This window comes from Drosophila biarmipes, chromosome 3L (assembly GCF_025231255.1).
Source record: "Drosophila biarmipes strain raj3 chromosome 3L, RU_DBia_V1.1, whole genome shotgun sequence".
In the NCBI taxonomy this organism is placed as follows: domain Eukaryota; kingdom Metazoa; phylum Arthropoda; class Insecta; order Diptera; family Drosophilidae; genus Drosophila; species Drosophila biarmipes.
In genome coordinates, this window is record NC_066613.1 from 26,363,360 (window position 1) to 26,376,897 (window position 13,538).

The 13,538-nt window shown below is 43.2% G+C and overlaps 2 protein-coding genes across 24 annotated transcripts in view; one reads left to right on the forward strand and one right to left on the reverse strand.

Annotated features, from left to right (window-relative positions):
- The first annotated feature begins 384 nt into the window (after positions 1–384).
- Positions 385–8,360, forward strand: LOC108030205 (protein nervous wreck). Of its 10 annotated transcripts, XM_017103054.3 has the most exons (13): positions 385–448; positions 1,115–1,226; positions 1,295–1,524; positions 1,644–2,171; positions 2,486–3,374; positions 3,791–3,959; positions 4,029–4,448; positions 4,617–4,673; positions 6,078–6,103; positions 6,239–6,377; positions 6,453–6,581; positions 6,645–7,018; positions 7,118–8,360. In XM_017103054.3, the coding sequence occupies exons 2-13, from the start codon at positions 1,206–1,208 to the stop codon at positions 7,175–7,177; spliced, it is 3,042 nt and encodes a 1,013-aa protein (XP_016958543.1). In that variant the 5' UTR covers positions 385–448; positions 1,115–1,205; the 3' UTR covers positions 7,178–8,360. The 10 variants fall into 10 exon arrangements, with proteins under 10 accessions (XP_016958543.1, XP_016958490.1, XP_016958509.1 ...); XM_017103001.3 differs by adding an exon at positions 5,391–5,423 and having other exon boundaries at positions 3,791–4,448; positions 6,239–6,581; XM_017103020.3 differs by adding an exon at positions 5,391–5,423 and having other exon boundaries at positions 3,791–4,448; positions 6,450–7,018.
- A 43-nt stretch (positions 8,361–8,403) lies between these two features.
- The window catches only part of LOC108028703 (gamma-aminobutyric acid receptor subunit beta), a 35,343-nt gene continuing 30,208 nt past the window's right edge, over positions 8,404–13,538 (reverse strand). For all 14 annotated transcript variants that reach the window (XM_044095110.2, XM_017100722.3, XM_017100689.3 and 11 more), the window contains one exon: positions 8,404–13,507. In XM_044095110.2, the coding sequence (XP_043951045.1) occupies positions 13,346–13,507 (162 nt within the window). In that variant the 3' untranslated portion in view covers positions 8,404–13,345. The remainder of the gene's footprint in view (positions 13,508–13,538) is intronic.

Here is a 13,538-nt window from a genome sequence, read left to right on the forward strand (position 1 = left end):
GCAATTCTGAAGCATGCTTTTGGGCGCGACTCAAAAATCTTATCAAATGTCTCGGCCAATATCAGAACTTATCAATTAAACCATTTTTGATAGCCCCAGCATAGGGTTATTTCCATGCGAGGGCATATTTTTGGAAACAGTCGTCGCACGCCAGGTGTCAAGATCAAATTGGAATCGATTTCGAGGTGGTTTTTTCGTTAGTTCTATAATTCCTCTGAAGTGCCGTTACACTCGAAGTGTTATCAAGCAGCTGACGGGGTGAAAACAAAACCCATCCCCAAAGGCACTTGACGCCATGAATGAAACGCGGCAACTTTCTCTCTCTCTCCCCCGACTTTCTCTCTACTTTCTCTCGCCGCTCTCTCCGGCGCTCTCTTCCTGCGCAGCAGCAGTTAACGGTGCATGTGAAAAGCCCCCTCACAAACGTCGTGAAAATCGAAATCGATAAGTAAGCAACGGATTTTAGCTGCCCAGAAAAGTTTAATAATTCCAGTGAAAAACCCAGCGATAAGGCCCCCAAAAGTACTAATCCAGCTGAAAAGCAACAACACCATCCGACCATGTCCAAAAAGAGTGTTAGCCAAGTGTTTTGAATACCGTAGTTAGATGAAAAATAAAGGCTAGTCTGGGGGCTAAGAAATCGATACGATACCCGAAAACGGGGGCTCCTGCGTGGGCTGCTCCAGTGAAAATGTCCTGCTAAAAATAGTACAAATTTTAGCTCGAAGAACCCCCGTTTTCCCAAGCTTGTAGTGCCAGTTTTCATTGCATTTTCGTTACATAAGTTTTGAGAACAGTGGCTGCGTAGCCAATCCATTAACGGCTTAAGAACCACACAACCCCCACGTACACCTCCCAGTTACACAGTCAAAAATAATATGATAATGCCTTCATATACAAGTAGAACCATATATCTAATCTTTTTTCTTTATGATAATTTTATGGAGAAAAGTAACATCATTCCAAAGGAAATAAAATTATATTTATAATCATTAGTAGTATCAATACTACTATGTCCTCACAATGTAAAACTTTTGAAAATGTTCCAAAATTCCTGTCTAAAATTGTATTATAGCCCAAACACCACATTGACATTATCATCCTACTTTTGCAGTTGCTAGAGGTAATGTAAGGCCACCTATTCGGAGCTCGAAAAGAAAAAACCAATAGTAGAGTGACCCGATTGCAGTAGAAAAAGCCCCAAGATGCAGCCGCCGCCGCGTAAGGTAAAGCTTGAAGAAATCGCAGTACAAATTGCAGTTCCCCAATAATCGTACGCCCTCTAATCCGCCAGGGAAACTACGTGAAATTCCTGAAGAATTTGCACACGGAGCAGGTGGCCAAGCTGCAGCTGAAGAACCAGCATGAGTGCGACCTGCTGGAGGACATCCGCCAGTTCACCATCAAGCGCTCGGCTGTCGAGAAGACGTACAGCGAGTCGCTGCTCAAGATCTCATCGCAGTATCTCAACAAGAAGATACCCAACATACCAGATATAAAGATGGATGGCATGGAGGAGCGCTGGTTGGTTGCACTTCCACAGTTTCAAATATAAAGTCCCAAAATACGATCCTAATTAATCCTCAAATTAGACATTAAATTTCATTCGATTACCCTAACTTAAAAAATAATATATCTTACAGGAACATGTGGAGCGTTTGGCGCACGGTGCTCGAGGAGAACGAAAAGCTGGCCCGGGCTCGACTGGCCGCCATAGAGGTGTTCCAACAGCAGATTGCAGACGAGGCCAAGGTCCTGCGGGACTACAAGTTGGCCATAGCTAAGCGCTCGCTCTCCGGAATCGTCAACGTTCAGAAGGAACTCCACCTGAGCGTGGGTGACGTGGACAAGACCAAGAAATCATACTTTGACGAGGAGCACTGTGCCCACGACGTCCGGGACAAGGCCCGCGACATCGAGGAGAAGCTTAAGAAAAAGAAGGGCTCCTTCTTTCAGTCCATCACTTCGCTGCAGAAGAACAGCGCCCGGGTCACCTCCCGCAAGGAGTTGCTCGAGGAGAAGTCTTCCGGCGCTCGGAATGACTACGTGCTCAGCCTGGCAGCGGCCAACGCCCATCAGAACCGCTACTTCACAGTGGATTTGCAGACCACGATGACCACCATGGAGAACTATGTCTTTGAGCGGGTCGCCGAGTACCTGATGCTGATGGGGTAAGCCTAGGGGAACTGGGGTGCATATAATTGAGTAAGGGTGACTAAGAAAATCACTTTATCAAGTTGTGTCTGCATTCTGATAACAATTGGCGCCGCTTACATAGTTCCACTTTTCGGAGAATTATTATATTTGTCTACCCTGGCTTTACGGGATCAAAAAGATATATAGTTGTAAGATATGGAAAATTTTAATACTACCAGATCTTAATACCTTCTTTTAATGTTTGAGTTGATAAGACTGAGCCTTCGTATAAATATTTTTTATTAATATAGAAAATAATAATAAAAACTTATATGTTCTTCTTTTTCAGACGCACAGAGCTCTTGACTTGCTCGGCCACCCAGAATAGCTTCGGGAAGATCCGTGACCAGGCCCAGCAGTTGACCCGGGAGTACAACCTGCAGTGCTGCTACCTGTTTTATCCGGTGCTCAAGCAGCACATCCAGTACGACTTCGAGGCGTGCGACAACGATCCGGTGCGCAAGGTGACCGCGGAGCACGAGTCCGCCGCCGAGACCCTGACCAAGGAGGCCAAGAACCTGGCCGGCAGGGTGGTCAAGGAGAACGCCTCCATTCGGGAGAATGCCAAGAAGTTGGCCCTGTGCCAGTCGCTGCGGGACTCTGGCCAGCGCACCGATCCCAACGACCCCAATGGTCCGGATCTGGACACAAAGATCGAGGAGTTCCGTGATCAAATCCGTCGATCGGAGACGGAGAAGACCAAGGCGGAGGCTTGTTTGCAGTGTCTGCGGGATGGCGGCATCAACGTGGACGAGTGGGTGCAGGAGGCCGAGATTATGGGCGTGCAGGAGCTGACGCGTTCGGCCAGCTCCATTTCGATGCGCACGGATGCCTCCGGGCAGGGGGAGAATCCCAGCTCGGACTCCTTCTACGACAGCGACAAGGAGGAGACCCAGGCTCAGGCATCTGCCCAGACGAAGCCCAAGCAGGAGCAGCAGCTCTCCAGGGATCGCACCTTCAGCGACAGTGACGATGAGCCCGAGGTGCGTCCCTCGGCGGCGGCCACTTCTTCGGCAGCCGCGGCATCCTCGTCCATGATGGCCAGTAGCGCCGGTGGCTGGGACGATCCCACTGAGGTCAACTGGGGAGCTGGTGAGGAGGAGGAGGACAAGGAGGAACCGATAGTCCCGGAACCCAAGGAGGCAATCTTCAAGTGCACTGCGCTCTACAGTTATACGGTGAGGGATTATTTTTGAGGGTGCCACAGGAAACGATAGAGTTTTGAAAACCCTTGTATACTTAATAAATCTCTAAAGGATTTAAGTCGCCCAGGTCATCTATATGCAGGCTAACAAAGGAGAATTCATTTTTCAAGAAGAAAATTTCTTAAAATCAAGAAGAAAGCGTTCCCAACATTGTTTTTCAAGATTAAAACATATTTGAGTAGAAATTAAAGCATGCTTGATATTTTCTTTTTTGAGATGAAGGCAGTCTCCTAAAACCAAGTTCAAATCCTAGTTAAAGAATAAAGTATATATTCCCTTCCATTATATTTTAGGTCTTATAAGGGAATTTGAAATCTCCTGAATTTTCTGTGGCACCCAGCCTCCGATCTCTTAGTTTATATATATATATTTATATTCCCTCCTCACAGGCCCAGAATCCCGATGAGCTCAGTATCGTCGAGAACGAGCAACTCGAGGTGGTTGGCGAGGGCGACGGCGATGGGTGGCTGAGGGCCCGCAACTACCGCGGCGAGGAGGGCTACGTGCCACACAACTATCTGGACATCGACCAGGAGACAGCGGGCAGCGCCTTTAATGGTACATCCGGCAATCAATTGCGCTCTCAAATCTCATTCTCATCTGTCGATTATACCGTTGACAATGAAGATCAGACGGTGGACTCGATGCAATCGCCCGACCAGGTGTCGGTCATCATGGCGCCCCAGAAGCGGGTCAAGTCGGACGTGGAGTGGTGCATCGCGCTGTACGACTACGACGCCACCGCCGAGGACGAGCTGACCTTCGAGGAGGGCGACAAGATCAAGATCATCACCAAGACCGCCCACGGCGTGGACGACGGCTGGTGGGAGGGCGAGCTGGACGGCAAGTTCGGCAACTTCCCCTCGCTGGTCGTCGAGGAGTGCGACGAGATGGGCGAGCCGCTCAGCGAGGGCGGCGACGAATCCCCTCCGCCCACCGCGGCGCCCAGCTTTGCACTGCCCCCCGCTCCGGCCCTGCCGCCAGAGTACGCCCACGAGCTGGAGCTGGAGCTCACGGAGGACATGTTCGGCTCCCAGGACACGGCAGGTAAGCAACCTCTCTTAAAGCAACATCTCTAAAACTAGGGAAATATTGGTTTCTGGGGTAACGAAAAAGTGTGAGTGGGGCCTTTAAATCGTATCTGATCTGATTTTTACGTATTACCGAAGATGATAAATATTTTCCGAATGATAATCAATTTGCCTTCATCAACAGACGAGGACAGCGGCTACATACCCAACGGCGCTGCTGCCCCGAGTATGCCTCCGCCAGGTAAATGTCACGCCCTCCCCACCACCTGGTCTTTCGTTTCCCCTATCTATCTATTTTATACTATACAGTATCTGTCACTCGATATCGATTCCTCTAGTACCGAACATTTGTATAATTTTACCTTCCACTAAAAAAAGAAAACATTTCCGATCAAAGTACTGTTTTACCTGCTTCTATATTCTCTAGAGGTAATCCTATTCTCCAAAGTGCAGCTCGTCTAACTACTAACCACTTACGTACCACCAATCCACCAATCCACCAATCCCCACTAAGCCACTAAACCACCAATCCACCACCAAACCACCACAAAATTAACACCAGTTACCACCATTTATCACTGTAACTACTCTCCACTACTCTCCGTTAATGTGCTATTTTGTCTCTCGTCTCCAAAAGTCTTCGCAAGTCTCCGCAGCCGAGACGAATCGACCGATGAAATGCCCTACGATTTTGTACAGTGTTATCTTAGGCTGCTTGTCAGAAAGTGTCGTGCCGTGTTATCGTTATTTCTCCATCTTCGATTTATTGTATCTTTTTGCAGCTTCTCTTTATCTCTATTGTCTAAAGATATATCTGTGATATATGTGTGGCACTGATGTTTAAACTGAATTGCATTTATTGCTTTGATTGGTTATTAATTTGTCACGTTCTTTCTTTTATTGCCGTTTGCCTTGATTGTTTTTCTCTCAGTGTAATTGTGTCTTTGTGTCATTTAAGGCCAGAACCAAAGCCAAACCACTGCCAAGAAGGGTAATTTAATAATATGCTCTTTTATCAAAACTATCTTATACCCGAAACTTTTCTTCAATCCGTTGTTCTTAGTGTAGGAAAGTCTTTTTCCAATCCACTGCTTGAGAGCATGTCCAAGAACCCCTCTTAATCCTTGTTACAAACTCAGTCCTTCTTCTTGGTATATAGAAACTATATATATGTTCAGTATGAGGTCTTTGTCTTACCCATTTATAACTAAATATTTCCGAAATTTCTAAAATTAATATATATATATAGGTCCATTCTTTGTATATAACACTTTCGATTTCCATTTGTAGTTCAGTAATTACCAGACTGAATTGGGAAACCAAAGATATTAATATATAATACCCTAGAATTCTTCCAACCTCCTGCATGCTAGTCAGCCTCGGATCTGAATAAATGTACCCTGCAACTTTACTTTTGCTAAATTTTTTGTTTTATTTTATGTTCATCTTGCCAAACCTTATCGTGTATCTAGATAGTTTTTGTTCCAAGGCTGCCGTGACTTGATCCTCAGCAGTTTTAGTTTCTTCCTCACCGCTCTATAACATTTTAATCGATAAATTGTAATAATATTATATATATTACCGAAAATACGATTGTTGACTAAGCCAATGAATATTTTCTCATTTATTTTTAACGCTTACTCAGTACTCATCCAAGAGCCTGGCATGGAGGTAATATATCGACTTGCATAATAAAATCATTTTTTAATTTTGACATTTATTGAAAAATATGAAAACTGTTTTGTCTGTTCTTATAATTTTGACCATACAATCCTACTCCAGCTAATGGTTGTTTCCCTCTTCCAGGACGATCTCAGTGACGATGGGCAGCCGCCGCCGTCGTTGCCGCCGCCCCAGCTGACGAAGGCGGGCGGATCCGCCCCAGGATCCGGGGGAAAGGTCGAAAAGGGGGCGGCGGCCGGCGGGGCCAACACGCTGAACTTAGGTATGGCACAAATAATTGTTACCGCTGCAACCCCCATGGTTGAAGACGGTGCCGATAAATCTTTCCCACCAGTAGGCGAGGGCGATGCGCAGCCAAAGGAGCAGGCGTCCAAGGAGCAGCCGGCGGAGGTGGCCAAGAAGCCAGACATTGCGCCCAAGCCGCTGGCTAAGGTGGCGGCGCCTCCGGCAGCGGCGGCCAAAGAAGGTAATCCCGGAGTGAGGCCCGTGGTGAGCATTACACTGACCGAGTATCCATCCTGTGATGCAGAGGACACGCAGTCCTTTTCGGAGAAGGACTCCGACTCCGCGTCGGTGGCCGATGTGCCCGCCCTCCAGGATGCGGAGGATCCGTTCAACGAGAAGGCCAAGGGCGAGTCCGCCGGCGAATCGGGATTTGAGGCCAACTTTGAGGCGAACTTCGATGCCAATTTTGATGATGCCTTCGCCGGAAGCGGCGGAGGATCCGGTGGAGGCGGAGGGGGCGGTGGGGAGCAGTCCAGCGACTTGGACATCAACGGAGAGGCAGCAGGAGAACGGGGATCAGGCACCGGATCGGCGGCTGGCGAGGAGGACATCGAGGCACCCAAGCAGGTGGTCGGTGGGCGAGCTAGCATACCCGAGGAATTGGACTCAAATCAATTGGCACGTTTGCAAAATCTAAAGGAGTCGAACGCCTAGATTCGGCACTCCGGTCTCCTCCTCTTGGTCGGCACTTCAATGTTGTTTCTTTTGTTCTTTTAGGCACACGACCATGAGCATGATACTATATACTACATAGACTATAGCCACGGACAGTTGTAGAGCGGATCAGCGGAACACCACAGCCACCACCCACAAAACCCAGAACACTCGAAAGCATTCTGATCTCACAACCCACATCCCACAACCTATCCTACAGATCCAAACACACAGATGATATACAGCCGGACTCAGACGGACTATCGATCGGGTGGCGGAAATAGATTGTAGCCATTTGGATTTCCCCATAGAGAAGTGAATAGTTTATTTTGGCTGCCCGATTCTCACATACAACGACACAATAGCAGGATATAGAGAATATTTGTACCCATTGATACGATATGGGGCTGGGGATCCCTCTGCCCACCTCACGTACAGCGCTCAAATTGTGTACATCCATTCGAACACTTCTTCTGACTGCCTCTGGGGTTATAGTTAGACATCAACTGGGCCTTCATAAACCAAACCACCATACGATATATTACTATATATAATATATGCATAATTATGTTAGTTTGTAATGTGTTATACCCTCAGCGCGTATGGAATACATTGATATATTATAAACGGAATATTGTAACGTTTTGAAAGACAATTACTTATGTAGCACTCAAACACGGGTCTTCGAATATCAGCATCCACAACTAATCGAGCAATAATATGTATATATATCTAAGGGAATTAGAGAATCCGGTTTGGCAGCATTAAGTTAGACATTCGCTTGAATATGCAGCCAACAAGAGCCAATCAACTTCAGAGTCAATTCAGTTGGTTTTGTTTTCGCTTCTGTTCGCCCCACTTAGTCCTAGGATCTCTGCACATTGTAGTAAATCAATCGAAGGCGGTTGCGAAAGTATTCGGATCCGGCGGATATATATTGTTGTAACTGTATGCAAAACACTAGCCTAATTAGTTAAATGTTTTCCGTGTCTAGTTAAATGGTCTAAGTTAATGTTGGATGCCAGAACGAAGATATTTGAACTTAGTGAAAGCCTACTCAATGCGAGACTTTGTTTGCGATACTCGAATATTAAAGTTCATAACTCACCAATTGGATAACTTGTCATATTCACATAACCGATATTACGGAACATAGATAACAATGATACAACCAAATATAAGTAAGCCGCAACTGAACTGTATGTACTTTTTGACCCCGCCCAGTAATCAAAGTTTTATGTCATAGTTTGAAAGACCTTCTGTTCGAACAACTAACAAAATAAATTTCCACTTTAAAGCAAGAAAAGCGAGCTGCCTTTCCTTTGGGGACCCCAATGAAACTCCTCTGGTTGTAATTTTTTACATATCTTTATTTATATTCACTTCATTGCAATATTATAATATTCCTTCTCGGTTTGCATTTCCCTTTGGATGCTTTTAGTTTTAGTATTTAACTTAATAATATAGGTTCCTTCTTGGGTTTATCATTTACGTTCTTGTAACATTCATCTCCTATTATTTTCCCTTTTAATTATTTTGTTATGTGTGTGTTTACTCTTTATATGCTATAGATAATTATTCTCATTCAGTTTTTATATTTTTAATTTGGTTTTCATTTTATATAACGAAATTAACACAGTCAAAATTTGTGATCAGTGATCAATCATTACATACGCATTACGTTTTAAATTATTCCTCTGGGGCTTCCTCCTCAAACATATGCTTGCTTAAATACTTATGTGGGTGTTCTTTCTGGATCTCTGGGGTGATGGGTTGAGCAACCGAAATTCTGGGGGTGGGTGCTTGGAAATAATCGTCTGAGGGCTGTGGAACCAATAATTGACAGCAGACCAATGTGACTGGGGAGGGGGCAGGGCTAACAGATTGCAGGCCGGCTGGCTGGTAATCATAAAACATGTTCATTTATTGCATTTAGGAACTCTTTTTGATGGACGGATAAAACCAAAAATTATATAGACACACTCCTCCTCGACGAGCTCGATATAGCTGCGGCTGCTTTGCGATGGCATGAGACTTGAACCTGGTAATTTGATGGCTGACAAATCATACACACATATATACTTCGGTAGCCAGGGCCCGCGGGGCTGTGTTTTCTTGGGGTTCGGGAAACTGAGGGTGCTGGGTTCCCTAATCTTAAAATGTAATAACAAATTTTCGCTTTTTTGATTTGCTTGAGCAAAGGGGTTCAACGAATAATGCTTTCGGGGCTTGTAGATAACAAACTAAGAGTATGCAACGTACAACCGTAAGTGTGTGTGTGTGTGTGGTGTGTGAGTAGTGTGTGTTGTTATTATTCTAACAATTCATGGTTCAATCAATATCGCGTCTTGCTGCCTAGGGTTATAGACTATTTCTCAATAATAATATTCACTTGCATTAACTCTGAATTCATTTTAAAAATGTTTTATTACGTTTTCGGTGCATTCTGCATGAACTGGGATCCGGTTTCGATCAGTGTATCTGTATCTGTTTCCGTTTCCGTATCTGTGTCTGTTTCTGTTTATGTTTCTCTGTGTTGTGTGTTGTGTGGATCAACTTAATTGCTAGGGCTCTCAACTTGTTGGTTTGCTTATCTAAATACTTTAGAATTTCATTTTTGTTTTGCTTGTTCTTGAGACCACCATACATATACATATAATATATAATTAAATATACATCATATACATACATACGTTATTATAACATCGCTTCACGTATGTATCGACCATCCCATCGTATAAGTTACTTTTTTATTTCTCCCTTTCGGTTGCTTTATAAAACGTTGGTGTTGGTGTCGCCGTCTAAACAGCGGCACCAAAAATGCTTCAAACATTTCTTTGTGTGTATAATTTAACATTTTACATATTTTCATCGCTTTTTTAATGCTCCTTCCCCATTGTTTTTGTTGTTGTCCTAAATGCTCTCGCATATGCAGCACGTGCATATGCATTTTCATCGTTTTCATTGTTTTTATAAAAAGTCCTCTCTATGGGCAACTAAATTTTAGTTTTTTTTTTGTTTTTCTCTTCCACAAATTATATCGTAAACTAGGTTGTAGAGTAAAAAATTCCATATGAAAAATTAAACGCATCAATTTGCCATTAAGTGTTTCGCTTTTGTTTTGTCTCTTAAAATGTTTGTCAACTATTTCGCCTCTGCATTGTTTACAACTAAAATGTTTTCTCATTAATTTACGTTCTTTGGAAATACGCTCCGAAACCGTTGAGCAGCTATTTGTTGTGTTGTCGCATCAAAAATGTGTTTGACCTCATATCATTTGGGGGATATTACTATATAGCATTTTTACGAAACGAACCTCGGCCATTGGTAAACATTTTGATTTCTGTCCTCTGCGTAACATAATTGATTTCTGACACTTGTATAGCTACAAAATATATCTATATTTGTGTGTGTGAGTGTGTTTCAAGCAGATATATTACCTATTATGTTCTTTATCACCGATTTCACTTGCATGTGGCCGAGTCTCGGGCTATAACTATTTCTTGGGAATGTTCTGTATGGCTGGTAGATCAATTGCAGTTTGCTTCAAATCCTTTTCACTTGGCTCAGTAAATTATAGGTTAATCAGTAAATCAATTACGCTTGGTACGCCTTATATTGCTTTCTTTGCGCTCAGAGGCCTAGTTAAGATGGGGGATACTCCTTAGCCAACGGATGGTAAACACGGTTGGGGGTTTTTCGATAGTGCAGACAGACGATAGAGCTTACGGGTATGGCTAAAGGGTATCTGATAGTCGATGCTCGACTCTCTGTTTTTCATTACCTCAACTCTTTGCTTGTGTACGTGTGTGTTGTGTCTGTCTAGATCGTTAATAAAGTAATTTTCCTTGGGGTCTCTTCTGAAGTCATCTGCTGAATTGGTTAGGTAGACCTTGAGAAGGGTTAAGGGTTTGCTTAAGTATGCCTAGGGTTCCTTGGCTGATCCATTTCGGGTCACCTACCGCCTACACTGCCAGTGTTCCAATCATAAGTACTTTTCGTATATACAGTAAATTGTTTTTGTGTTTTTATTTTTTGTTTTTCGGATTAGGGTTCAATTTCGTTTGGTTTACATATAAAAAACTCGTGCTACATATACGTAGGTGCCTAAATACGTTATATGAATATATACCTCATATACTTGTGTCGCCTTAAGCCATACTCTATGTACATATACGTGTGGTTGTGTGTGTTTCGGCCATATTATGGCTCTTAACTAAACCCTAGCTTTAACTTTAGCTAACTGTACAAAATTCTTTAGCCTTACGATCTGCCCTTGCACTAATCATAAACACTAAATTAAAATTCATTGATGATATTTTGGTATGGCTTGCTTAGTTATCTCCATTGTGCTAAATTGTATTTTAATTTCTTTATTTTACGTTTAAAGTTAAACTCACTTGCCTTTAATTATGTGTTTATAATTAACTTAACTCTTTTGTTTCTTTCTCTTTGTGTCTGTGATTCATCGAGGAACTTGAGCGAAAATTCAAATATATCTGTATATATACGTCGAGTATCTGTGTGTCATCGTCCGTCTGTCCGTATCTGTGTGTCGGTGTGTCGGTGTGTATCTGTGTGTCGTTAGGCTAACTTAAGACGGTGCATCGTAAGTATCTCTGTTTGTCTATCTGTTTATCGCTTTATTGACTGCTTGAACGCATCCGAGTTAATCGCTTAACCAGATTCGATTACATTAACTAAGTTTAATTGCGAAGTTTTGCTCCTACTTTGCTTTGAGAATGTCCCGAGTGTCTTCTGTTTGTATGTACACATTGAAAATCAATTGTCTTCGTTCCACTCTCGTCTGTTAGCAACTATTTGTTAGACTTATACGCTATTTTTCTTAGGCAGTTTCATTCATACTTGTGTACTTTATGTTCTATGTTCTATTTGTATTCGTTTTAATTTACTGGTATTTATTGGGCTTACTTGCGTTTGAAAATTTCACTTAGAGCTTAGATTGTTTTCTTACGGTGCCGCAAAGTTGTCTTCGAAAAGTTTTGTTTTGGTTTTGTTCTTATTTTTGCTTCAGTTTGATTCTGGTGTGTTCGTGAGTGAGAGTGAGTGCAGTTTGAATAATTTGTTGTTAGTTAAAGTTGATATAAAAATTGGTGTAACTAAAATGAATCGTTACCGTTCATATTTTATTTCGCTATGTCAATTGCACTAACTATTTGTATGACTTATCTCCGATGCTTATAAAAGGTGCGCTCCAAAGTAATTCATAACATCCGTAACGAGTTCACTGTGAATCATGTGGCGTGAGTGTGAGTGTTGGTGGTGTGCAAATGATTAAAAACCTCTCGATCTTACGTGTCCGTCTCGTCGTCGTCTTCGGTTTACATTTAAATTTAACTTAACGAAATCATCGCCAAACTGATTCGCTATTCTCGAAATTGTTCCTTGCACTACGTTTTGATTTCTAATAAATTTGGCCATTTCACTTGGAAGCGCTAAGTCAGTTCTGAATAAACAAATCAACCAACCGAATGGATCAACATAGTGAGTTCTGGTTAAGTACCGGTTAGGATCGGGCTTCGATTTCTGGGAGCGTGCAGCTGCTGAAGGGGGGAACGCACTTAAATTAGAGGAAGACTCTCCGGGTGTTTTGCTTTTGAAGTGGGAAGCAAAGGTCTTTCGTTTCTTAAACTTAAACTCAGAACGCCGCAAAGGTAATGGAAATTATGTAACCAACTATTTGGTAGGTGTGTGGAAATCAACTTTCGACTGCGCTATTTCGAGGGTTTCTCATAGACATCCTTCGCCTTCGTTTTTGTTTAATGCCTATGTTGCGTATGATTTTGATCGTTATATTTGTGGTTTTAAATGGTTTTCATCGGTTCGTATTTCTCGCAAACACTTTCACTTATGCCTTCGTTATATAATTTTCACTACAATTTGCTAATCTGTTGCTTTTGATTATTCTTCATTCATTTATACTCATTGGGTTGTTAATGCTAGTGTTGGTTTTCATTTACTCTGTGTAAATCTATTTAACAATATTCTTTGCTTTCGACCTTGTAATATGTGTGTGTGTCCTCTCCGCGTTTGGTATTAAACAATAAACTGTTGCCTCTGCATTTTCATATCGCTAGTTAAAATTAGTTTTGTTTCCATTTATTTTTTTGTGTGTATTTTCAGTATTTTTTTGTTTTTTGGTTTCTGGTATTTTGCCGTTTTTGTGGTTTTACAGCGCCCTGCACAGTTTGACTCTCTCGTGCGCTGTTCACTCCTGTGTCCTCGGGCCACGCCCTCGAATCCTCGCCTGCGTCGCCTGCGGACGACGCCCTACTCCTCGCCGAGGAGCACCAGATCGTCGGCGACCACGTCGCTGACATGCAGGTAGATGATCCAGTACATCAGGTTGAAGCAGACGAAGCACACGGGGAACACGATGCGCGAGTACTTGTCGATGTCGGAGGGCGTGATGCCCAGCAGCTTGTTGATGTCCTATTTCGGGGGATTGGGGTCAAGGATCAGG

Coding starts and splice junctions, on each gene's coding strand:
- LOC108030205 (XM_017102966.3), top strand. CDS start 1,206: ATGCAGCCGCCGCCGCGTAAG. Junction 1,227..1,294: donor TGCAGCCGCCGCCGCGTAAG/GTAAAGCTTGAA, acceptor CTAATCCGCCAG/GGAAACTACGTGAAATTCCT. Junction 5,424..6,077: donor CCAAACCACTGCCAAGAAGG/GTAATTTAATAA, acceptor ACGCTTACTCAG/TACTCATCCAAGAGCCTGGC.